Source organism: Orbicella franksi, chromosome 1, assembly GCF_964199315.1.
Source record: "Orbicella franksi chromosome 1, jaOrbFran1.1, whole genome shotgun sequence".
NCBI classification, from domain to species: Eukaryota; Metazoa; Cnidaria; class Anthozoa; order Scleractinia; family Merulinidae; genus Orbicella; species Orbicella franksi.
The window spans coordinates 14,941,264-14,967,092 of record NC_138145.1 but is presented as its reverse complement, the minus strand read 5'-3'; the positions used below and the strand labels follow the sequence as shown (position 1 = coordinate 14,967,092).

Below are 25,829 nucleotides of genomic sequence, written 5' to 3'. Positions count from 1 at the left end.
TGAGCTGTGCCAATTGCGACTGCGTCTCAGCAATTTTCAACTGCATGGCCAGATTTTCCTTACGCAGAACCTCCAAACGAATCTGGTTTTCCACAGAAGCGGACGGATCCTCTGCGGGCGGCGAAGCTTTCTTGCTCGATTTCTTTTTCGGTTTAGCACCAGTATTCTGTGGAATGGAAGCTGGCTCTTCCAACAGATCCCAACAGGACTGACAGGTTTTCGATGTCCTCTGGAAAAAGGAGGGAAGAGGCCTTTTGGCTGGATGAACGTGTAGATTTGGCAGCCATGGCTTGAGGACGCGGTGATGTGAAAAGAACAAACGGAGAACTAACCTCGGAGATGCTAAAACTAGCGAGGAGAAACCACAACTGACCTTTGAGACGACGCTGAACTCGATATGACCGAGGAGAAACCTGACTCGACTGCGAAAAGACATGAACCACACTAGGGGGGTGTGTCACAAATTAAGCGTTTTGACAAAGCCAAAACCACTACAAGTAAGCTTAAGCTTAAGTAGTAAATTATAAAACGGCGATGCAATCAGTTGTCCCCTTTTAGATACAAGTGGCGCCAATTATTAAGACAACGGAATCGGCATTCCACAAAATGACTTTCCTTCGCAGTAAAATCGCCAAGGCTAGTGAAAATCAAACTAAGAATTCGCACAGTGACTAAATTTTCCGTTGGAAGCCTCCCGCCTAAAGATTTGACATGCGCGTTTTGGAAGAGCGCTCTCAAAGATTTCTCGAAGTGACGTAGGTTTGTATCCAGACTCTTTCGCGGGAAAATGATAATCACAAAGTTGTAAATGTTCTTGCCTGATTTTCCTGTTTCTGCCTTGACAACTGTGAGAAGACCCTTGAATCTTGATCGTTCCTTGAACTCCGGGAAATAAAAACAACATTCTTTGTCATCCTCACATACTGCAACTATGTCACCTCCATCAAGTAGATCATAATAAATCAAATCTAAAAAAAAAAATTGACTAATTGAACAGGAGCACGGGGAATGACATGGGCTTCAACTCCGGTTCAGTTGTAAATGCGAAAGCATGTCGACTCAAGTACCTGATATCCTTTCGATGGTTGCTGTTGAAAACCCGTTTGCCTCCAGCCATGACTTGACTTCATCTTTAGAAAACGATTTGGCAAAGTACTCCATCTTTAAGCGGTCACTGTATGTTTCCTTGATCATAAGCACGGCGATTGAAAGGGCGCCAGGGGAGATGCAACCTTTCTACCAAAAATGGACAAAAGGCAGGCTGGAGTACACAATCATGGGCACCAATGAGAAGTTTACGACTACAACTATCTTTGCTTCTGTTGGACAACCTATCGTGGCTGTCTATCATTTCCCATTTGTAGTTAAAAGCACCATTCAACATAGCGACCTTGAATAACCCAATAGTTACTGTCAATTTGGTGTCCACGTAACCCGGGGGTATTCCCTCATATGGATTATACAGGTATAATCGGCGCCAAAGGGTATAGTTTTTGAGCCATTCTGGTTTGAAATAGAGTATGATTTGTGCACTCTGGTCTTGAAATGGGAGTGTTTTTTGAAGAAGCTACTTCTTTATCATTGTATTTAGACCATCAAAATCGTGTACGTTCCGCAACGGCTTGTCACGTGCCGAGCTTTAGGGGGTCTGAAATAAAACCTTGAAAGCGCCATTCAAGATAGCGACCTCAGATGACCTACTGAATAGTTCGGTTTCCCAATACTCACACAAAACATCCCGGGGGTACTCCCTTACATGGGCTATATAGGTATGTGGGCCACCAAAGGGTATGGTTTTTGAGTCATTCTAGTTTGAAATAGAGTATGGTTTGTGCACTCTGGTATTGAATTGGGAGTGTTTTTAGAAGAAAGCACTTCTTTATCATTACAATTAAGACTACCAACATCGACAACGGTGGACTTGTACCTATCGTAACGGACTTTAGGGATCTGAGCTATAGGGCATCAAATTTTGGGTTGGATCTGAAATAGGGTGAGGGTTTCAAGAAGCTCACCGCACACCCCCACCAAATTTTTTTCTGGGAGTACCCCTCCCAGGGTCACATGTAAGGCAACATAAGAATAAAGATAACCTTGTGGAAGACTTCCTGGAAGACATTTTAATTGGATGATTGCAAAGGTCTGCAAAGCCGGTTGCGAAATGACCGTCTGGTCACGTTTTTGCGGAAATAAGCTGATTAATTGACTGATTGAGTGAGTGACAGATTGATAGATAGATAGATATATTGATTGATTAACTGGTTGCCTGGGAATCTAAACCTTTCTGTAGCATTACATGTATCTGAATGGCTCTTTAACTCATCATGCAGCTAACTATAACGGTAATCAAGCACCATAAGTGTGAGGTGGAAATTATAAAATAAATTTCAAAGAAGACTTGTTTTTCTCCCGGTCACTTTTTGGTTTACATTACATTCCAGTAATTCAAAAGGCTCTATGAATAAGAGCAGAACCTACCCTTAATTGGGCCCATCTTGGATAAAATGGAAATGGTTGTATCAGTCAGAGTCAGAATGGCTCTACTGGTTGGGGCAGTTTTGGTGGAAACAAAATGGCTCTGCTTTGCGATGTCAAAACGGCTCCATTAATAGGAGCTTAGACGGCCCTCAATTGGAGCCAACTAGACTTGAACGGAAATAGGTCTACCAGTTTGAGTCAAAACGGCTCTAGTGATAGGGACTGATACGCACCAAGTGGCAGAATTATTGTACACCGTGGGCCAAATCAGTTTTTGGTGGGGCAGAAAGGGTTTTTATTAGGGTGGATATAGACCAAGTTAACAAAATGGCCCCTCGAGGGGTCAAATCAGCCCCAGGGGCCATAGAACTGAATCAGCACTTTGGGGCTGAAACAGATCTTTTGAATTTACAGTGTAGAAAGATTTAAAAGCTGATACGTATTTAAAAACTGTAAAATTCACGTGGCATTTTCCTAATTGTTCTTTGAAAAGCGTGAAGTGAGTTAATATTTCTAACTTCATTGTCAAGCCTGTTCCAAAGTCTGGCCTCATGGACGGACATTTTGTGAACTTCATTCAAGTTAATATCAATGAACAGGAGCCATAATCGGGGACGGAGACCGTAAGCACGCGCCATTTCTAGTATTGGGGTTGTCCCCATGATATGGGACAATAATTCTATTTTTAGAACAAATTGCGCCATCGCCTGCGGCACACGCGCGTACATGCTGCGAGGATTTTTGCGAATGTCGCGCGGGGGAAATGGCGTCCGAAATTCCCGAAATTTTTTATGCTTTTGGCCCACAACTCAACGTGTTTACGTCTGTTGGAATTTTGCTTAAGTATTTTCGTCGTAAGCTGCTCCAGTTTGAGTGAAGTAAGACAGTGTCGAATTTAGGGATATTCCGCTTTAAGCTTATATATATCGCTGACCAAGTTGTGTTCCGACGGATTGCTTCTTTTACATGAGCTGTACATTACTCCACTCTAAATTTCACATTTGTTTAAGATTAACAGCTTTTCCATTACACAGCAAAAAACTAGCTGGATATATTTAGATATAGCAGAGCTTCAGGACTTCATACAAAATGACTTTCCTAGCTCCTCTTCTTACACGCTTGCGAGGAATTTGCCAGTCTATCGCGACCGAAAAGTAAAACAAAATAATTGCTAGTTTGAGTTTCGTCTGAATTGTAAGCAACGTTTGATGTTCCGTCAAGGCCCAATAACTTTACGTCCGTAGATATTGCTCAGTTTTATTCGTGTAAAGATCTAGTAAATTCTCTGTTGTCGATGAATGAGAGCGCCCGCCGATGCGTGTTTTGTACAGGCAGTAAACATGACAAATTGTATCGTGTGTTCCGCCGCACTTTCATGTGAAAGTGTACATCGAACTCAAACAATAACTCTATAGTTTTTAAATATGTTTAAGATTGATAAATGTTTGAGAACATATTAAAAGCTAAGCTGAAAATATGTGAATAAAGCAGAAATAATCAGCAAAGTTACGATGACGCTTTCTTTAATCAACTTCGAATAACGATTTCGATTTTGTTGATTGAATTATCAAAACTCCTTGTCTATTTTCATTTTCGCAGTGTAAAACTTCACTATGCTCATGTTGAAGAAACAAACATGATGTTAGTAGCCTTTTTTGCGTTCGTAAAATTTGTTGCAGCATCTCAGCACAAAAGATAACGAAAGGAATCTTTGTCGAGATTTGTTGACAATTGAAAACACCGACTCGGACTTGAAAGTGCACGCGCTGCACTATGCAAATGAGCTAATTGTACGCGTCAGACTTTCCTTTCAAAAACTTTTGCAAACTCACCAAACAAGCAGAAACAATAAGAAACCATCAAAACAGGTTTTGGTTATGATGAATCATTGTCTGAGAAACTCACAAATTAACACGATACCAGAGTAGAGAGTTTTCTTGCTATATTCTTAAGTCAGAACAAACGCAAAAACATACGCGTAAGCTTACAACTAGCGCGAGCAGATCTTATTATTCATTCCCAGCGCGAGATTGAAGTCTTGTTTTCGACCCTGAAAAACCCACCTTTTCCATTAGCTCAGAGCATAAAACTACATATAAGGGACCTGGTTCTTATTCTCCGCCTTATTCCCTGCCATCGCTGTGAAAAATCTGCAAGAGAATCTCTCAACTCTCACCATTTGATCATGCAACGTGACAACATCCACGCGAGAGCCCCCGACATGTGCGCGGATCCGCGTGGATATATGACGTCAGGATGGCGCAATTTGTTCTAAAAATAGAAAAATTGTCCCATATCATAGGTGCGCGCGGATCCCAAAACTTACGGTCTCCGTCCCTGATTATGGCTCCTGCAATGAATCAATTAAATCACATCAAACGCAGTCTCGACTTTTCCAATGGCCGGATGATTCATATTGAATCAACTTAGGACGTTTTGGGGGCATCTCGTTTTTCCTTAGTCTCCTTCGCAGCCGTTTTTTGGGATGTCACGCAACGCTCCCCCCAAAGAAACGGCTGCTCACATCCGAACAACATTCCTTTCCATTGTGTAGCCTATCACAGCTTCCGTTTCATTTTCAAGAACGTTTTCGCGCCAAATTCACCCTTTGAGACTTGTCCAATCAGAGATCAGTTTCTATCGTCCCATCGCATGGTGGGAAAGTCACAACTAAACATGGCGACAATGGCGGCTCTTGAAGAAGCGTTCCATCTAGCGTCTTCCAAGTTCAAAATTGCGGAACTAAATGCTTACCAGAAGCTTGCAATTCGGAAAGCTGTCTTCGAGAGGGACGATATCTTCGTTAATTTGCCCACAGGTTCTAGGAAATCTTTAATTTATCAGGCTCTCCCGCTCGTGTTTGACCACGTTTCCAACGTGAATGGTCACATTGTGGTTGTCGTGTCTCCCTTGGTTAGTCTTATGGATGACCAAGTGAAATATTTGCAAAGTCTTGGTCTGTCTGCCGTTAACATTTCTTCCGATTCAGAAGCTGACCGTTCAAAGATTGAGAAAGGCGAATATTCCATCGTATATGGCTCCCCTGAAGCATGGCTCATGAACGAACGCTGGCGATGCATGTTGAGCAATGATGTCTACTCGAGTAAACTTTGTGCCGTTGCTGTCGATGAAGCACACGTCATACGGCAGTGGTAAGTTCAAGTTATAATATGTTTTCCATTTTAACAACACGTTTAACTTAATACAGGGGAGGAAATGGAGTAATGATAAATATATGTAAGCTTACATATGAATATATATTTCACATGTTCTGAACAATTTATTACTAAAAGGCAGAATAACTAACTCACAGTTCACGCGTGTATTTTTTTGAAAAGGTGTGTTGTGGAATACCACATATAAGTTAGCCTGATATATTACCTTCATAATCTTGAACAAACTTATTTAGTGTTCAGTTGAATTTGAGGTTATTGTGAACTGTGATTTGATAATGGCTAGTGAAGCAAAACAAAACAGGATGAATCCTTTCAGGGAATTTTTTTTCTTTCAGGGAATTATACCATGCAATGTACTTTATGCAAGTCATGTAATCATATCTTACCTGAGACATTCTTAAAAGAAAGCAATTTAATTTATGTGACAAATGTATTGTGTGGCAAACCAAATCTTAAAACAGAAAGGTTAGTCTTGTTTTATTGCATTTTTCAGGGGAATGTCAGAAGACAATAAAACAAAAGCATTCCGTGAGTGCTATGGCCACCTTCACGAGCTACGATCATTAGCTCCAAATGCTAAGATGATTGCTTTGACTGCAACAGCTACAAAACTGACCAAAGAAACCATTTTAAACATTCTCCTCATGGAGAAACCATTTGAGGTTCAGGAAGGCCCGAATAAGCCAAATGTTACCTACATTGTAAAGTGCATGCAAAAAGATGCTGACCATGAGTTGTATTTTGAGTGGTTGGTTAAAGAGCTCAAATTAAAATGGACATCTTGTGACAGGACAATTATTTATTGTCAGACAATTAAGCAATGCAGTGTTATATATGGAATGGTGAAAGGCATGCTTGGCAAGGATATTTATCATGGAATTGATAGTGATTCAACCAATGTACTAGTTGAAATGCTTCACTCTTGCACACCTTCTGCAAACAAAGAAAAAATTCTTCTCTCCTTCCAGTCAGTGACGGGAACTATCAGATTGTTGATCGCAACAATTGCATTTGGAATGGGGGTAGACTGTAAGGGAGTGCACAGAGTAATTCATTATGGACCTGCTAAAAATGTGGAAGCATATATCCAGGAAACAGGTAGAGCAGGCAGGGATGGTATTCAAAGTGCTGTGTACATTTTGTACCATGGAGTCCTCCTTGCCCATGTTGATGGCCATATGAAACAATTTGTGAAAACTACACATTGCAGAAGAAAGGAGTTGCTGAAGCACTTTCATTCAACAACATGACAGCATGAAGTTCCACATCTTTGCTGTGATAACTGTGCGGCAGAATGCAATTGTGGTATGCCAGATTGTGGCAGTTTTTCATCATTTCCTGTGTCTCAAGAGGAAGAAGCAGACCCTGCTTCAGTGAAGAAAAGGAAAGTGCACGAAGAGCAAAGAAAAGCTGTGGAAGGTCGCCTAATTCAATATTACAAGTCCATTGTAATCAAACTGTTAAACATGACAGCTCATGGTGATGTGAAGACACTCACAAATTTGCATTTTATGCTAGGATTTTCTAAACATCAAATCACACAAGTGTTGGATAACTTAGACATAATTTTCAGTTTGCCTGATGTTTACAAATTTGTGGAAATATGGGACATGAGGCATGCGCTGGAGATACTTTCAGTTATCAATGATGTTTGTAATGATGTGAGTACTGATATTCAGTCATTTGATCTTACTCGATTAGAGGACAATGAATATGATTTTGATGAGGAGCTTCTTGATGAATGGAATGAAATCCTCCAAGACAATGACTTAATTGACATGATTGTTGACAATTTGTCTATTTCCCAACTAGAAAACTCTTTACTAGAAATCAAACCTGATTGCAATAATTTTGAAGAAACTGAAGTACCTTCAGCTGTTTTAGCAACTGTCGAGGCCATGAATATGGATGATCTATAGACTGACCTTGGTACATGTATTAAGAAACTGTGTGTCAAATGCATATGGTAAGAACTAGAAATAATTCTTTTATTTTACTTTCAGAAGTGGCAAGTATTGTATACAAATTTATCTTAAAAATGCCAAAAATAGGGGATTACATTTGAATTCTGGTAATCAACGAGATTGGTTTGTAATTGAGTGTTTTTAAACCAAAATCTAATTAATCACTCTTGCTAATCAAAAAGGACAGAGATGGAGAAGAAATAAGCGTCCTGTCCTGAATGTGCACCCTGTCTTGAATAGGCACCCTCCCTGGATGTACAAAAAATAAATAAGCGCCCCAGGCACTACATTGAATCATTATGGTAATTACATGTAACTCATCCAAAGTCCGGTAGATGAGTACGAGTGAGTCACAATTGGTTTTGGTCTTACGTAAGATTAACTGAAGAAGTTGCACACACTTTGTAAGCCAATTGTGTAAAGCAATTGATTCAAAACAGACCTTACTAATATTTTGTACTGCCTTTATGTAGAGAGGTACAAAAGAAAAAATAATGGGATAACATTATTTACACTTTAATGGTCTGTTGTTTAGCTGTTTGTTGATTTGTGGAGGAATGATCCTCCAAGAACCATTTCTAAATAATGTTGAGGATTTTGGCATATTTACAGCAATCTCTAATGATGATGATGATAATGATAATGATAAATAATAAAATGTGTTGACAATAAAATGTGACCTACTTATTAACATATCATCATAAAGGATAATCCCAAAAGAACAGCTGTGGGGGATACTAGGATAAGAGGGACTTACTTACTTATCTGATGGGGCGAGCATTCCAAATTTCAAACTTTATAAAACATTTTTTGAATCTTCAAGGTATCTTAAATTAGCCTGTCCACAGACATTTATGTATTTTTTTTGCTGTGAGTCATCTTTCTTCAAGTATGCAGGCGGTGCGAGCGCAAGAACGGACGAGAAATAGGCTTAAATACATTAAACTCAAATTAAATTTGAGTTAATTGATCTTTCCCAGCCCCACCCCTTTGTGTTTTAGCACAAGTATCCCACATGTCAGGTTAATACTTTGCTAAGCTTGCAGTTTCGACAAACTGGAAAAAATAGAGGGTCTGTGGAGAGACTAATCTTAATCACCCCGGCCTGTCATTTTACCTTGAATTTACCTCCCTTTCCTCTATTGGTATTACAAATTTGAAATTAAGTGCTACTCTCATCTAGCCCTAATTCCCAATGTAATGTTTTTTTTGTGCTTGTTTATCCAGTGGTGCAAGCTAGAGGCATCCAAATTGGCAAGCCTGTCCCTCTTGAAGCTGCAGAATTGTTTTTAGCTGCGTCCTTCAAGCTCTGTGAAGATGTTAAATTCAACTGCTCTTTTGACTAGCTCATTCAGATCCCTTTCCAGATTTGCAGTGGAATGTTTGCCTGATTGTAACAGTCGTTTGATGCTGTCATCAAGATTTGCCAGTATTGATGCTGTTGGACGTTCTGCATGGGATAATCTCTGAACAGCATTCTCAGTGACATTAGGACCTAGATTTCTAATGCCTTGCTTTATAAAGTTGTTGCTGTGTTCTGTGTCTTCATCTAATGGGATGTTGGTGCCTTTTTTACCACTGTTGTTTACAGATCTGTTCCAGACAAATCGCTCACTGTCTCTTTGAGACAAAAGTGCATGCATAAGGAAAAACTGATATAAGCATTCTAGGGCATACTTTGTGCTATGGGATCCATCTGCCTTGCAATACAGCATAATGTACTTGTACTGTCTCATGATCCGTGCCCCATCCCCTTCTTTAATGGCATCAAGAAAGTTGAAGAAAAGAAAACAATCTGTCATAAGAGCACAGTTGTAGTTGTAAACATCATCGCCTGGTTTGCTCTCTTTGGGAGGGGTGGTACATGCTGATGATGTGGTCACTAGGGTGTCATTGTCAACCTGAACAGGTGGGTCATGTGACAGTTCATGACTCCTTCTTGTTTTGCCATTATACTTAAACGACTTGCTACATCCTGGGAATCTGCAGGGAAATCTCCCTTCAGCAGTCAGTTCCTGTCGCTGCAGAACATCCCTCTCTTCTTCGGACAAAACACCATCAACAAGATCATTCACCTCTGCACTTGACTGGAAAACAAATGCATCGACTACCTTTGAAGAGATTTCATTGAGGTAGTCAAGTCTCTCAGCCTTCCTCATTTTCTCCATGCCTGTTGGTAGAGGGTAGTTTGCTGGGGCACTTGTTTTATCAGCAAATCCCAACACTGTCATTGCAGCTGCAATCACCCTTGACTGGAAGATGATAGAGAGAAAGTCCCTGTTGGCTCTGTATGAAGAATGTGGATCACCAGTTACATTTCTTCTGTTGATAAGTGTACGGTCTGAAAACAGGGTGCATATGTCTGAGTCGGACTTTCCACTGAAGAATCTGGAGAATATTAACTGTAAAAGAACAGTAAATAATTAATATTGATTAGTCTTAGGAACTGTTTATGGGAGTGTCACGCAGTGCCTCAATGCCAATGTTTAGGGGGGAGCACCGTGTGACATCAAGACAACCACTCTCAGAAGGAGACTAAAGTAAACATTGCACTGGTACTTACACTGAGTACTTTCACAGCAGCATGCCAATCACCCAGCTGAAGGTTAATACCCTCCAAACGATCTTCTGGGGTAAAACCATTTGCTACCGAGGAAATGACATTAACTGCCCTTTCAACAGTTAACTGATCACCTGAGAAAAGCTGGCCATCAACACCTCCATCACCAGTTTTAGGCAGGTATGAAAAGAACTGTTGAAGGATTGACATCATGTCTTCATTGATGTTCTCATTCTTGAACATGATACCAAGTGGAATCTACCGGGAAAATAATTATATGAAATTTCAAGGTCAGTGAAAATCTCATGTAGTGAAACGAAGGCCCCGAAAACCTTAACAAAGCCATATGCAAACCACTTTATCTCCTGGATGGCAGGAAATTGACAAGGTTACAAACCCAATAGATTTTTATTTTGAGGAGGCACACCTAAGTGAAAGTTTCACACAAGACAGGAATGAAATCCTTATGTAAGAAATATCCCAAACCTGCTATTAATCAATTTATTTATTCATACATTTTATTTTTCTTTTAAATTCATATTCATCTGACAACTTCAGTGAAAAGATAATAAAGTCAATTTCAGCAAGACTTAGTGACTCACTATGTTTTTACTCAAATTATTAATGTATTGTGTAATATTCATTCTGTTGACACAATTATAAAATGTTGGTCTCTGGTAAACATCTACACTGTACATGGTACCAGTTACAGCCTAAGTTAGTGTTTATGTTGTAGCTCAAAATGAAACTCAGGTTAAAATGAGTTTAACCTAGTTCGATTCTCAATTTCCTTCATTGTCTAACCCTAAGAAAATAATTATTCATGTTAAGAGACAAAGGAGTTTCATTTTAACCTGAATTTCATTTTGACCTACAACATCTATATTGTTAAGATGTGCTTAATATAATAGTTATTAACATTTCAAAAACAATAACCTTCTTTGACTTCTGCATCATTTCATTGGTATACTTGTGGGGGATATGAAGGATGATTGCATCCTTCAGAGCAGCCAAGGCATCAAAGTAGTCAACCAGGATTCTTCCTGTAAGTATGATATAGTTTGTTCTTTGCCGCTGTTGATCTCCAAGTGTTGGTAGGAATTTAAGGTTGGAAACTTCCTGGAGGTCTGCCTTTGGTCCTTTTGAGTTGAGATGGGCACCAGAAACACGATTCTCGATCATTTGATGATTGACCCAGTGGTAATCACGGTTTTGGGACTGCACTGACATATTTTTCCCTTGCAACTGCAGATCCAAATTGTCAAATGAAACAACAAAACCAGGATAAGAGGACTTCTCCAATTTGAAGGCTTGTTTTCTGAGTGCAGAAATTTGTTGGCTGCAGTTGCATGCTAAACCAGAATTAGAGGACAGATGAGTAGCATGTAGACTATTTAGGCTCTTTATCTCCTCATTAAGTAGGTGCAGTTCTGTGTTTTCCGTCGTGATCCTCTCCCTTGTGTTTAACAGGTAGCTGTCATGGTTTTCACCCAGTGTGTCCAGAGATCTCAAAGTTTGCTGGTTAGAGTTAGTAAGTTTCAGCTTGTTGAATCTGCTCAGGCTAGCCTGTCATGTGAAAGAAATTTTATAAAACAATAACTTTTATTTGTAAAGCAGAGATTTAGGAATGTCATAACGTATTTCCCTCTGCATTAAAAAAAATTGTGTTACATCTATGAAAACATGCAAAGCATTATTTCTTGTAAGCTTTTTGGAAAAAAAGAAAACACCATGAACTTTCAATTTGGTCAATTGAAATTTATAAACATCCTTTTTCATGATCAGGGATCAACTAATTTCACAGAGTCGGGTAATAAGCTCATATATGATTAACGTAAAGTGTAGATTTTTAATGTTCATACCAATAATTAGTTGAGAAGAAAAGGAAAATTGCATGTAAACTTACATGTAGCACTAAAAGTACCAAATCGATCCAGCCCAACAATTCCGTTTAACGTCGCAAATAGAATAACTAAAACATGTAAAATCATACCTCCACTGCCTTACTCTTGAGAAGTACACCCATAACTGCAGCAGTGGCGCTCATTTCACGATTTCTCTGTTTTAACAAAACAGATCCTGCAAGAGCAAGGCTTCCTAACCACGTGGAACTTTTAGTGCTCTTGTTTGCAGCAGAAGTGAGAAGGAACGAGTGAAAAACTGGAGCTCTCTCTCGCCACTCTTTGCAAACATGCTCCATATCAAACTTCTCCAGATCCTCTTTTCCCGTTTTTCTAAGAAGCGAAGGGTTTGTTTTGGAACATAGGCCAGTTACCTCCTTCGAGACCACTTTCATCACCTTCTCGACAATATGATTTCTTGCTGGCGGGCAGTCCATTACTGCTGTCGCAATTGTTGATGGAACTCCATGAGCCAGTGCTTTACCAACGATCTGATAAGTTCCGTGAAGCGTTTTGTTCAAGTTTTTGCTGGGATACTGCACGGAAAGCCTTACTTGCTCACCTTCCTTGAGGTTTACCGACAAGCGCGATGGGGTTGATGTCAAAGGAGGCAGAAAATCCTGTGTTGTTTGAACGTGCGGAAATACTCGATAACTTGAACCAGCTTTCTGTATCGGTGAAAGGACTTGACTAAGTGGATTTACTCCAGCAAGTGGTGGCTGACTGCCAAAAGAAGAAGCACAAGTGGTAGATATGTTGCTAAATGGAAGTGTTCTCGATGCCTTCGCTCGATTTGTTGATAGCGATCTCTGCACGTCGCTTATTTCATAGTCATTCCCATCTGAAGGACGAAGCAAGCGTTTAGCCCTTGGCCTGGCTTGAAAGGCATCTTGAATTTCTTTTTTGATTTCCTCCACTTTCCGTGTAGCTCGCTGAAACTTTAAAAGCCGCGTATAGCATGATGTCTTGCAAACAAACAAGTTATTGTTCGTATCGTAACTTTAGCAGTTGATGTCTATGTTAAGCGCAGATTTTATAATTTCTGCGAAATTATGACTACTTTTTCCGAAAATAAAGATTCTTTCATCAACAGAACACAGCGATGAACACGTGAAGCAGTTGAGACTTTCATTCACAATTTTTTTCGGCGTTTCGTTCGCCATGATCAGTACACTAGCTAGACTGTCTGTCACATCCTAATTTTTCGCGCGAAAGCTTACGTCATTCCCACTTTGCTGTTATGTGATTGGTCTGTTCAACAGACCGCAAGCAAACCACAAACACAATTGGAAAGGAATGTTGTTCGGATGTGAGCAGCCGTTTCTTTGGGGGGAGCGCTGCGTGACATCCCAAAATACGGCTGCGAAGGAGACTAGTTTTTCCTTTGAGGACTTCAGACTTTATTTGACTCGATCTGCATAAATGGCCAGAAACGGCAAGTTAGGAGACAACTGGTGGTATTTATCACACAGGCTATTTCAACCTCCCTTGTTTTTCAGTATATATGGCTAATCCTCCGTAGGAAAAAGAGGGCGGCTGTACATTTTACTAAAATATCGTGCGAGCTTTACACAGTCCTTTAAGTACAAGGAAAGATACATTTTGCAATATTTGTCCCTGTGCTAACGACATTTTGTATGCTAGGTTTAATTTGAAGATTTTGGAACTATTCTGTACGTTTTTGTGAGCGTTGTTAAAGTTTTTGATCGCTAATAGTTATGGGAAAATGTATCAGTCGCAAACTTTTTTCCTTTATCCTCTCTTGTCACAATAGTAGTTTAGCGCTTAGTCAGTTCGTCAGTTCAATATGCAGTCAATGCCTGTGAGTCAAAGCTTATTTAATGACTCAGCTTGACTTTCCTCAGCTTCAAACGGGTGAGGATCATCAATCGTGGGCATTTTTGCGTTGCAGTTGCCGTGATAGGCGTGAATAGGCTCAGGGCAATCACGATACTTTTCATAGTCGACAGATCTTGTATATTTTATACATAGCTGACGATTCCACTGACAAGGAACCACATAAAACAGCTCATCATGATGTTCTGCGTCCAACAAAACAAAGAAATCTTGTTCAGCTCGAGTTCCTCGAAATTGGTACTTCACTGCATATTGTTTCATTTCGTTGTTAAGCAGGATTTGTTTGTAATGCTTTGACTTTCGTATGTTACTCAGGTGAAGCATGCTAAGACCTCCATTGTATCCCGTGACGCCATTGGGAGGTGGATCGCCTATCTTCGTTCCTGGATGGTTTTTTCTGTATTCCTTAAAGCCAGCTTTGTAGGTTGGTATCTGCACATAAGCTAAGCCAAAAATAGTTGAATCTTTGAAGTTGTTAAAGTGATCAAACAGTTGTTTGATATCAGTGTAAAAGAAAAAGTCAGCATCCATCAAAATGACTCTCGTCACATCTTCAGGCAAAATGCTATCCATGAATATTGGGAGATAATAGAGAGCCTTTCTTGTATTATTGCGGCCACCAACTTCAATTGCGTCCTATGAAAAAATTAATCAAAATGACATACAGAAATTGAATGACAAAGAGACACGGGGCTGTACACCATGAAACGAGAACAGTTAAAGCTTGGAATGGTCGATCCTTGTCCGAAACACATGCCTTTTTCATTCGCTTCTTATGTGGGTGTATCTGGACGCAAGTTTGAAAGCGATATTTTCATCCCTCGAGAGATGGTCGGAAACAAACTGTGTTCTTTGGCATTGTCACCCTTCAAACTCCGCGCACCGTTTTTCCGCCCGCGGTTTTTCAAGCTGTTCCCCATCCTAACATCTGTTATAGGCTAGTCTGGGATGCGAAATATATTTTGCGTACTTTAGTCTAAAAGATGAGATTTTTCCGTTTTGAGAGGAGATCGTATCTAATATATTCTGCACCTCTCTGAGATAGCTACTTTCTATCACGAGCAGCCGTTTCCTTGGTCCGGGAAAATGCCCCATGGCCATGAATAGGTCTCTGGGAACCCTCTATAATATGGAGCCTCTCTAACACGGGCAACACGCACCCAGTCACGGCCTCAGAGTCAGAGCAAATTGCAGGATTATGTTACTAGAAAATATCAGGAGCCATAATCGGGGACGGAGACCGTAAGCGCGCGCCATTTCTAGTATTGGGGTTGTCCTCATGATATGGGACAATAATTCTATTTTTAGAACAAATTGCGCCATCTCCTCACACGCGCGTACATGTGGCGAGGATTTTTGCGGATGTCGTGCGGGGGAAATGGCGTCCGAAATTCCCGAAATTTTTCATGTTTTTGGCCCACAACTCAACGCGTTTACTTCTGTTGGAATTTTGCTTAAGTATTTTCGTCGTGAGCTGCTCCAGTTTGAGTGAAGTAAGACAGTGTCGAATTTAGGTATGTTCCGCTGTAAGCTTATATATATCGCTGACCAAGTTGTGTTCCGACGGATGCTTCTTTTACATGAGCTGTACATTACTCTACTTTAAATTTCATATATGTTGAAGATTAACAGCTTTTCCATTACACAGCAAAAAACTAGCTGGATATATTTCGATAAAGCTGAGCTTCAGGACTTCATAGTTTCCTAGCTCCTCTTGCCACACGCTTGCGAGGAATTTGTCAGTCTATCGCGGCCGAAAAGGAAAACAAAATAATTGCTAGTTTGAGTTTCGCTTGAATTGTAAGCAACGCTTGATGTTTCATCAAGGCCCAATAACTTTACGTCCGTAGATACTGCTCAGTTTTATCCGTGTATAAATCCAGTAAATTATCTGTTGTCGATGAATGAGAGCGCCCGCCGATGCGTGTTTTGTACAGTCAGTAAACATGACAAATTGTACTTCCGCCGCACTTTCGTGTGAAAGCGTACATCGAACTCAAACAATAACTCTATAGTTTTTAAATATGTTTAAGATTGATAAATGTTTGAGAACATATTAAAAGCTAAGCTGAATATATGTGAATAAAGCAGAAATAATCAGCAAAGTTACGATGACGCTTTCTTTAATCAACTTGGAATAACGATTTCGATTTTGTTGATCGAGTTATCAAAACTCCTTGTCTATTTTCATTTTCGCTGTGTAAAACTTCACTATGCTTATGCTGAAGAAACACACATGATGTTAGTAGCCTTTTTTGCGTTCGTGAAATTTGTTACAGCATCTCAGCACAAAAGATAACGAAAGAAATCTTTGTCAAGATTTGTTGACAACTGAAAACACCGACTCGGACTTGAAAGTGCACTAGCTTCACCATGCAAATGAGCTAATTGTCCGCGTCAGACTTTCCTTTCAAAAACTTTTGCAAACTCACCAAACAAGCAGAAACAATAAGAAACCGTCAAAACAGGTTTTGGTTATGATGAACCATTGTCTGAGAAACTCACAAATTAACTCGATACCAGAGTAGAGAGTTTTCTTGCTATATTCTTAAGTCAGAACAAACGCAAAAACATACGGGTAAGCTTACAACTAGTGTGAGCAGATCTTATTATTCATTCCCAGCGCGAGATTGAAGTCTTTTTTTCGACCCTGAAAAACCCACCTTTTCCGTCAGCTCAGAACATGAAACTACATATAAGCGCCCTGGTTCGTATTCCCTGCCTTATTCCCTGCCATCGCTGTGAAAAATACGCAAGAGAATCTCCTAGCTCTCATAATTTGATCACGCAACGTGACAACATCCACGCGAGAGCCCCCGACATGTGCGTGAATCCGCGCGGATATATGACGTCAGGATGGCGCAATTTGTTCTAAATATAGAAAAATTGTCCCATATCACAGGTGCGCGCGAATCCCAAGACTCACGGTCTCCGTCCCCGATTATGGCTCCTGAAAATATGCGATCATATTAATCGTACTGAAAGTGATTTTTGCAAACGATAACATGAATATATGTTAGAGTATATTTAGAAGAATTTGAGACTGGGAATACTAACGCAAATGTTATAGCCTGATTAACTGTACTATCGTGTCTATCAGCCTCCATTGCTCACTACAAAAATTTCTCGGAATCTTATTGGTTTGAATTGATCTAGTGACGCGATGGTGTTCATCTGCGGAGAGACTTGCCCACAGCGCCCGTCAGAAGAAAATGCCCGGATGGACAGCATTCGACCGTGAACAAGCGGGCTTAATTAAACAAGAAAAAACAAAATAAAATACGCAATTTGTTGTAATAAGTGGTTTCTGCTTGTTTTTCTTTTTCAAATTTTACATCTGGCTTTCACGCCTTTTATCTAAAGGAGTAGAAAATAATTCTATATGAATTTTGAACCGGCGCGCAGAAGAAAATTTAGTGGTGAACAATAACAACAATAGAGTTTATGTCTCGAAGCTTTATATCTGGTAGTTGCCCCTGGAAATTTGATGTTCTTAAAACTTACATATTTGCCCGTGAAGCTTCGCTTCCTGGGCAAAAATTTGTTTTAATAATATCAAATTTTCGCGGGTCAACAATCCAGTCGATAGTCCTTGACAGAAACACTTTCTTGTTAAATTAGTGCCTTGCAGCGCCTGCGGGGTCGTATACAAAACAGCAAACGTTTTTTCGTTTTACTGATGTTTCGGGGGACTATTTTTTTTTTGCAAATCTGGCTGGATGATTAAATTGCTTCGGTGAAGGCTCATAACGAAAGAGCGGTATTTTCAGTAACGGGACTAAGGCATACATGGCTCCGACTTTCAAATTACAATTCAGCGGGCGAGATATTCGTTAAAGCGTGAAGTTAAAACGCAAAACGTAAACAAATATGACGAATAATTTGAAGTCACCATTCGAACAAAATTTAGTCAGCATGGACTTGAGATGATTCACAATGAGGTGATTGAAACAATGAGATGATTCACTTTCGATTTCTATGAATTGCAAAATGGGGCAACGGACAGATCCATGACGCATATCACTTTTTTGAAGTGAAGATATAACTCGACCTCATCCGTATTCCACTTCCATTTTGTTTAAAGCAATGAAAACCCTCAACCTTGACGAAGCCCCTCGAATTTTGCATGTGGAATGAAACGAACCCACTGGTTGAAAACGTTTTACAGTGGAATCCTACTGATTTTAACTCAGTTAAATCTAATGAATTTCCCGCTTAAGCGAGCAAATTCCGATTTCCTTTGGATTTGACCATATTTTTTCCATGCTAATGCCGGTGTGTACGGAAATTCAAGCGCAAGAATATTCATAAACAGATGTTCATTATTGAGTTAGCAGGTAATCGAAATTAGTTGTATCTTAGAGAACACTTAAGGCCAAGTCCGATAGGAAATCGAGCAATTTAAGTTTTTAGTGGACAGGAACCTTGTACCAGAATAATTTTAGGTATTCAACAGTCCTAAACCTAAAGATATAAACAGAGACCTGTAATAGCACCACAAACAATTTCCCGTGGGAACTTGAGAAAATAAATTTCCAAGTTCAGAGAAATTCAGAGAAATTTAGTTTCATTTCACCAGCACTGTCAAGTGTTTCATATGAACTTCAAAATTTGTTCTCGAGATTTGGTGTTGTTAGAAATGATTTCTTTTGAGAAGATATTTATACAGTCGCACAGAAGTTTGCAATACGATGTGTGTAATCTCGGTACAAAGTTTTTGTCCGCTTGTTACTCGAACTTCTAGTGGACTCCTTCTTAACATTCCCGCGGTCTGAATGTATTTTGACCCTATTTTGTGATTCTTAAATCAGCATCTACAATATGCAAATCTCGTTTAAATCGTTAAATGACATTCCCTCACCTTAATCACGTTTATAGATGGTAGAATGTTTCTTATCACCTCATCGACATCGTAGAATTTTACCCTGTAGCTAATGGTGCAATAAGGAGCTATTTCTTCGAGAACTTTCAAAGACTCGTCTTTGCCTAGTGGATTGGCGAAGATTTAGACTGTGAGATTAATGCTGGAGCGTTGACAGATAGAAGCTAAGCATTGTTTGAATCGGTAGACGAACCGACTTTGGGAACCATCTTTGGTCGGCTTCACCTCCATGACAAAGGCGATGTTATTCTCTTCTCCTTCACGCTTTGCGTGGTCCATAAAACCTGGCCCCGAGTAGTAATAGAGAAAAATGAGAAAAGTCAGAAGAAATATCATAGTATAAGTCCAATTTTGTTTTCTTTTCCAATTTAAAACCACGGAAAAACACATTTTTGGTGGTAACTGAGTAAACAGAGACAAAGACGTTTCCATGGACTTGGATCGTGCTCAGGCGGTGTTGGACACGACTCGCAAAGCATGCCGGGAGAAATTGTCCCTGGAGCTCATTTTCATTGATCGCTGAACGGCAAACATCTCCACGCGCTGGTAGTGATGTGGAAATATGACTTATAGGAGGTTCGCTCGCTTCCGATGCTGAAAGAAATCTGGAATGACATCCATATCAAATGTTCCGCAGGCCAAGTAAGCTGTAGATGACTTCTGCTCGATTTACAAAGCCACCATTTTGAGTGCTGAACAGATGATTTTAGGAATCGAAGCTTCGCGGTACGTCGAATCTCTACGATTGAAAGATAAATTATTTCCGTTTCTGACCTCTTCGAATTCGATCTTAACTTGCCGGAATTGAACCTACCTTCGGCACTTTCCTTCTTAGATATCTCGACTAGTGTATGAAGTATATCAGTGTATCGCTGGCCAACAACATGGTTGTTGTTTGGACTCCATATTTATTCTTCGAGCACATGTTTCTACAACCCCTATAGGGGGGTACAACAATTCGTGAACGTCAGATCCGGGTTACAAAGCAATACAAAACGACTTATCTAGAATGTTCGGCTTGTCACGCAATGTCACCTCCGATCTCTAGTACAAAACGGTAGTCTAAAAAGTTCAGCTTTCAACATCCTCCACCTCGCAACTTGCGGTAGCCTGTTGCGACTTAATCAGTCCTTAAAGTAACTTAGTCAGTCCTTAAAGCGACTTAGTCAGTCCTTATAGCGACTTGTTCAGTCCTTATATCGACTTGGTCAATCCTTATAGCGACTTGGACGAACAATCTCTCTTCCTCTCCGAGTCCTCTGTGGAAGGGTGACTTCGGGTTCAGCTTCTTCATCTTCATCCTCCATCGTCTCGGCCTCGCTGTCTAACATCCCACCATCTTGTTCAGTACTCTCTGGTGAGCTTGTAATGGGCGGGAGATTGTCAGATTCAGCACAGAGCTCCAATTTGTACAGTTTGCGAATTGGTCGGGTTAGTAGTCCCGACTTCACCTGGACAGTCGCAGCACGGCATCTTTCATCTCTGCCAAGAATGAGCTGCCGGACAACCCCCATCTTCCAATTTAGATGTTTTTCTCTGTCATCAGCTACAAGGACAACTTCTCCTTCTTTTAAAAGATTTGGCTGAGTCTTCCAAACTTCCCCTTGTGAACCCAGCACTTGATGCAAGTATTCTTTCTTCCATATGTCATTCATGGAGGACAGCCACTTTTTTCTCCGTTGAAATTCATCAGAGATATTTAGTTCTCTTTCTTCTTCCTTGATGTCTTCTCGCGGTGGCAACAGGAACTTTTCAGGACACAAAGGGATAGGAACACCACTATCAGGATTGCTCGACTCCCACAAGTAAGTGATAGGCCGGCGGTTGATGACTTTCTCCACCTCAGTTAGAGCAGTTACTAATTCCTCCCAGGAAAGCGCATCATGGCCCAACGAGCGACGTAGCAGGCCTTTAACAATGCCCACTAACCTCTCCCAGGCTCCTCCCCACCAAGGTCCGCGTTCCACCACAAATTGCCACTTAATGTCAAGATTCTTCTCTTTAACCCACTTAGCTGCCGCCACAAAGTTTGATCCGTGATCACTTATGCACAACTGTGGGACACCTCTCCTGTTCATAAATCTCTGCAGTGCCTGAGTCAACGCTTCTACAGACAACGACGTCACAAGTTCCAAATGAATGGCTCTAACTGACATGCAGGTAAATACTACGAACCAGATCTTACTGTTATCCTTCAGGTATAACGGTCCTCCTAGATCCATGCCAGTTGTTTCAAAGGGACGCTTGCAAGTTACACGACACCTAGGGAAAGGAGGTGTCTGTTCAGATGCAGGAGCCGCCAAGAACCTGCTACATTTCCTGTACTTCCGTATCACTGATGAGACTGATTTCTTAGAGCGCAGGATCCAAATCCCTTGGCGTCTCAGTTCCGAAATAACTGTTGCAGTACCAGCGTGTTGCATTTGTTCGTGAATATGAAGCACCAATTGGTTGACAACACCACACTTCTTAACCAGCACTGGATTGAGTTCCTCAAAGGTCGCCTCCACTTGTTGCAAACGACCCCCCATCCTGATTAATCCTCCTTCCAAGAACGGGTGTAAGGACCGCAGACTAGACTGGCGGTAAACTGGTTGGCTATTTTCCATTGACTCTAATTCCCTCCAGAAAAACTTCCTTTGCACTTGTTTCAGGATGACCATTTTGGCATATTGCAACTCTTCTGAGGTCAGCATATTTTGGGTGCTTTTAGGAGACTTGCGCCAATGTAGCATCCAAGCTACACTGCTCAAAGTGCGAAGGTACTTGCTCATTCGGGGTGGGTCAACAATTTCCTCCACATATTTCGGTTCTTGATTATCAGCTACGGCCATCATCAGCAATGCAGCATCTGTGCCATTCTTTGGGTGCCTCGGCCATTCTGCCTCAGGTCGTTTCAACCATTCCGGGCCGCTCCACCAAATCTTGGAGTCAGACAACTGAGCTACCGTCATACCCCGAGTAGGTAAGTCCGCAGGGTTTTCATCTGTTGGAACCCACGACCACACTCCACCAACAACAGTGATCTCTTCCACACGGTTAGCGACAAACACTCCACCCACACGCGGTCCCTTACTTATCCACGAGAGAGCAACACTGGAATCTTTAAGACACCGCTGTACTCCAATCTCAGTGAATTGAGAAGTCGAGCTCCTAGTAAGGCACCAAGAAGTTCAAGGCGAGGCATCGTGTCTCCATTCGGTGGGGCAAGTCGACATTTCGAAACAACAAGATTCACTGTTACGCCCCTATTTGTATCTGCAACACGAATGTAGGCTGCCGCAGCATAGGCTCTAGAGGAGGCGTCACAGAAAACGTGAAGTGACAGTTTTGTGTCCTTGCACTGAGAGGGTGTTATTCCCAACCATCGGTTTACTCTCAGATGGTTTCCTCCTGACAACCCTTTCAATACTTCTTCAACACGCCTTCGCAAATCCGGGTTATCCTCCCATCCGAGCTTCTCTTTCCAACAGTCTTGGACAATAATCTTCAGTGGAGTGACAGCTGGGCTCACTAGCCCACATGGGTCGTAAATCTTAGACAGACAGGACAACACTTCTCGCTTCGTAAGTTTCTTGGGTACCATAACTTCCAGATCAACAAGTGGAAGAAGTTCATCAGACAGTCCCAACTAACCCCAAGTACTTTGTGAAGTTGCTGCACTTGGCTGTCTGAAAACTCGTGGAGCAGATTTTGATCATTGGACCGAAATTTCCGCAGGTTAAAGCCACCATCTTTAAAGATACGCACTGCTTCGTGCCAGAACTCCCTTGCTTCCTCAGTGTTCTCCATTGACTTCACTGGATCATCCATGTAAAGGTTGCCAAGAAGCTGGGAAGCCATTTGTGATTCACTGATGAAACCCTCTAAATGCTGTTTCAGGACTACTTGCAGCAGAAATGGTGATGATTTGGCACCAAAGAAAACCTTTTTGTATCTGTACACCTCAATCTCCCCTTGCGGGTTGAGCCACAAGAAGCAACAAACATTTCGGTCTTCCTCACGAAGCGACAGCTGCAGAAATGCCTTTTCAAGATCACCTACAACACCGACTTTGCCAACTCTGAAACGGAGAAGTATGCCTCACAACAGCGGTAACAAGTTTGGTCCTTTCTCAAGGGCATCATTAAGAGAAAGGCCTCCTTCAGACTTAGCTGAGGCATCATGCACAATACGCAGTTTGGTTGTCTCCCGATCAGGCTTAACAACCCCTCGGTGTGGAAGATAGGACTGAGGAATGCAGGCTTCTGGTAACAGCTCAATGTGACCCTCTTCGAGGAGTGTTTTTAACTGAATGTCATATGCTGTGTACTCTTCAGGTGTCAACTTTCTCACCATGCGACGAAGCCTTGTTTCACAAAGGGCCTTGTTAAGTGTTAAATGCTTTCGAGCTTGAGGTTTCCAAGGCCACCACACAACATACTTCCCAGATTCGTTGCGTTGGATAGCATTCTTTACCTCCAGCTCAAGGTCTCGTTCCAACACTTCCTCCTGTGCAACACCAAGGTGGTCCAAAGTCCAAAAGTTCTGCAGTTGTTCATGAACAGACGCCCGAAATGCATGGATATGAGCTCTGGCAGCCACACCCGCAAATGGAATGGATCCACTTCCACCATGAAGGACCCACCCAAAAATTGTCGGTGTTCCTTTGAGACCATTTCTCAATTTAATTGTCATACCTTGGACAATGGTGTCATAGCAATCTTCTCCAAACACAATACCAATACTATCTGTACCAGGACCAGCGAGATCAGCAAGGACTGGACAACCACCAACAACCTCTTGAAGGGCTCGATAGGACTCAGGCTCCACCCTCTCAAAGACACCAGACAACTCATCCATCACTAAAGCTTGGAAGGTAAAGGTATTTGGAAGGTTTATTCCTCTTGCAGTCACCTCAACAACATCGAATTCGCCTTCCAGCACATCTCCAAGTGTCTCAATCCGCAAATGACGTTTTCCAACAACTCTGTTTGGTATATTTACAGCCAAAGATGATGACATCATTGTAAAAGTGGCCCCAGTGTCACACAATGCTCTTACAGCCACAGCCCCAATAACAACACACACAGTTCTCATCATTACGCCAGCAGTTTTGATGTCAGCATTCTTAGCGGAAGACATTACAGTAGCTGTTGGAGGTTGAGATAACGGTGGCAAATGACTCTGGTTAGCTGGTGTATAAGGAGGGGCAGCAGGATTCCAACTTGGGTGGTTTGGTGGGCTACCTGTACCTGGAGTGGGGTTTTGAACTTCTGGAATTTTCACTCCGCCAGTCTTGCATAGCTGAGGGATATGGGATCCTCGTCCACACGGGCATGGTTTTCGAAACCTGCATGCAGTCATCCGGTGTCCACTTCGAGCACAACGAAAGCAAGCCCTTATTTCCTTCACTTTCTTAAAGCGATCATCAACTGACAAAGGTACAGAGCACTGTTTAGGACTATGTGGACCCTTGCAGAAGGTACAGGTTACAGATTCAGCCATTAAACCAGATGCAGTTGGCAACAAAGGTTTTTCCTTTTCGATAGACTGGTGGTGTTTAGATGGCTGTTCTATCTCAACAGTCTGGTCAGCACTCTCTCGAATTTCCAGTTCCTGTTCCAAAAATTTCAACAGCTTCGAGAATGTTATATCCTCCTTTGATAAGCCAGCTTTTTCTCGGGCCCACACCAATCTCCAATCCTTGGGAAGTTTTGATTCAATCAAAGGCATCAAAAGGCTTCCATATTGTTCAGTAGTAACTCCTTGTACTTCAAGCGCTCGCACAGTTGCACAAAGCTCATCCAATGCATCTCTCATAGCTTTATTGGATTGTTCAAGTGCTTTCATTTCTGCTAGTTTAATCATTAGGCGAGTTTTTTGCACTTCATCCTTGCCATAGCGTGATGTCAAGCGTTGTACAGCAACTTCATAGTTTGCCTCTTCAGTTTTGATGTTTGCAATGTATCCTGCGGCTTCGTCATATAGCAGGGACTTTAAGTAAACAAACTTCTGCACAGTAGGTATTTCAACGTTATCATGTATTGCTACTCTGAAAATGTCCCAAAATTCTGGCCAGTCCAACACATCGCACGAGAATTTCCTAAGGTCGGTTTTTGGCAACTTCATTTTAGGCGCACTTGACGTATGTTTTGGTGATGGTGCAATGGGTTCAGGCTTCTCACTTGTATTTTGCTTTTGGCTGTTTTTTAACCATAATTTCACATCATGAATTCGTTCTCTTACCATATCGAACCATGGTCCTTGGGCGTCCACTTCATCTCCTACTTGAGAGTCATCGTCCAAGAGCTTCTCGATTTCCATCTGCAGATCCTCGGCTTTCTGCAATCTGGTAACAATCGAATCGAGTTTTTCTTCCACGCAAGCAATTTCAGGCGAGTCGGACTCAATCATGTTTCTAACAGCGTCAAAATCCCCTTTCATCCAGCCTCTCAACCCAGTGCGAGCTCTCTTCAGCTGATCAATTTGTTTCGTCTTCATTTCGATCGGCGTTGGCGACAAACAAAAGCAAACAACACTCGAGGCCAGCGATTAAACACGTCGCGGGTCACCATGTTTGGACTCCATATTTATTCTTCGAGCACATGTTTCTACAACCCCTATAGGGGGGTACAACAATTCGTGCAACGTCACATCCGGGTTACAAAGCAATACAAAACGACTTATCTAGAATGTTCGGCTTGTCACGCAATGTCACGTCCGATCTCTAGTACAAAACGGCTAGTCTAGAAAGTTCAGCTTTCAACAGTTGTTGACAGATACTATGTTTTCGTTCGACGATAAGAGAGCTGAGAAGTAAAACCTACGAAGAAAAGGGTTGAATAATTCGAAATCAAAGCAATGTTTTGTCCTTGAAAACTCTTGTAAAGCTTGATTAATCGAGTTTCGCGCGCTGTATTTCCTTGTTAATAAGTACGTACGTACGTACGTACGTAAGTAAGTAAGTAAGTAAGTAAGTAAGCAAGCAAGCAAGCAAGCAAGCAAGTAAGTAAGTAAGTCAGTAAGTAA

The 25,829-nt window shown here is 41.3% G+C and overlaps 4 protein-coding genes and 1 pseudogene across 4 annotated transcripts; 1 reads left to right on the top strand and 4 right to left on the bottom strand.

Moving 5' to 3' along the window:
• Positions 1-4,954: 4,954 nt before the first annotated feature.
• On the top strand, positions 4,955-7,573 carry LOC145480901 (putative ATP-dependent DNA helicase Q1; annotated as a pseudogene).
• Positions 7,574-7,632: 59 nt separating this feature from the next.
• LOC145492239 (uncharacterized) lies at positions 7,633-13,009 on the bottom strand. The gene is made up of 4 exons (XM_081471599.1): positions 12,172-13,009; positions 11,115-11,744; positions 10,182-10,436; positions 7,633-10,020 (listed from the first exon to the last, which is right to left on the bottom strand). The coding sequence occupies exons 1-4, from the start codon at positions 12,514-12,516 to the stop codon at positions 8,908-8,910; spliced, it is 2,343 nt and encodes a 780-aa protein (XP_081327725.1). The 5' UTR covers positions 12,517-13,009; the 3' UTR covers positions 7,633-8,907.
• Positions 13,010-13,457: 448 nt separating this feature from the next.
• On the bottom strand, positions 13,458-19,766 carry LOC145492244 (xyloside xylosyltransferase 1-like). Its single transcript, XM_081471613.1, has 3 exons — positions 19,012-19,766; positions 18,798-18,922; positions 13,458-14,572 (listed from the first exon to the last, which is right to left on the bottom strand). The coding sequence occupies exons 1-3, from the start codon at positions 19,025-19,027 to the stop codon at positions 13,907-13,909; spliced, it is 807 nt and encodes a 268-aa protein (XP_081327739.1). The 5' UTR covers positions 19,028-19,766; the 3' UTR covers positions 13,458-13,906.
• A 260-nt stretch (positions 19,767-20,026) lies between these two features.
• Positions 20,027-21,772, bottom strand: LOC145480811 (uncharacterized). Its single transcript, XM_081459166.1, has one exon. The coding sequence runs from the start codon at positions 21,770-21,772 to the stop codon at positions 20,027-20,029; it is 1,746 nt and encodes a 581-aa protein (XP_081315292.1).
• A 1,129-nt stretch (positions 21,773-22,901) lies between these two features.
• LOC145480716 (uncharacterized) lies at positions 22,902-25,301 on the bottom strand. The gene has a single exon (XM_081459068.1). The coding sequence runs from the start codon at positions 25,299-25,301 to the stop codon at positions 22,902-22,904; it is 2,400 nt and encodes a 799-aa protein (XP_081315194.1).
• Positions 25,302-25,829: the final 528 nt, after the last annotated feature.

What these genes read in the sequence shown, in the direction of transcription:
- LOC145492239 (XM_081471599.1), bottom strand. Translation starts at nt 12,516, where the DNA reads ATGGACTGCCCGCCAGCAAGAAATCATATTGTCGAGAAGGTGATGAAA. An exon ending in TCAAGAGTAAGGCAGTGGAG is followed by an intron (nt 11,745 to 12,171) that starts GTATGATTTTAC and finishes TTCACATGACAG; the next exon opens with GCTAGCCTGAGCAGATTCAA. An exon ending in TGATGCAGAAGTCAAAGAAG is followed by an intron (nt 10,437 to 11,114) that starts GTTATTGTTTTT and finishes TTTTCCCGGTAG; the next exon opens with ATTCCACTTGGTATCATGTT.
- LOC145492244 (XM_081471613.1), bottom strand. An exon ending in CATCTATAAACGTGATTAAG is followed by an intron (nt 14,573 to 18,797) that starts GTGAGGGAATGT and finishes ATTTTTTCATAG; the next exon opens with GACGCAATTGAAGTTGGTGG.
- LOC145480811 (XM_081459166.1), bottom strand. Translation starts at nt 21,772, where the DNA reads ATGACGGTAGCTCAGTTGTCTGACTCCAAGATTTGGTGGAGCGGCCCG.
- LOC145480716 (XM_081459068.1), bottom strand. Translation starts at nt 25,301, where the DNA reads ATGAAGACGAAACAAATTGATCAGCTGAAGAGAGCTCGCACTGGGTTG.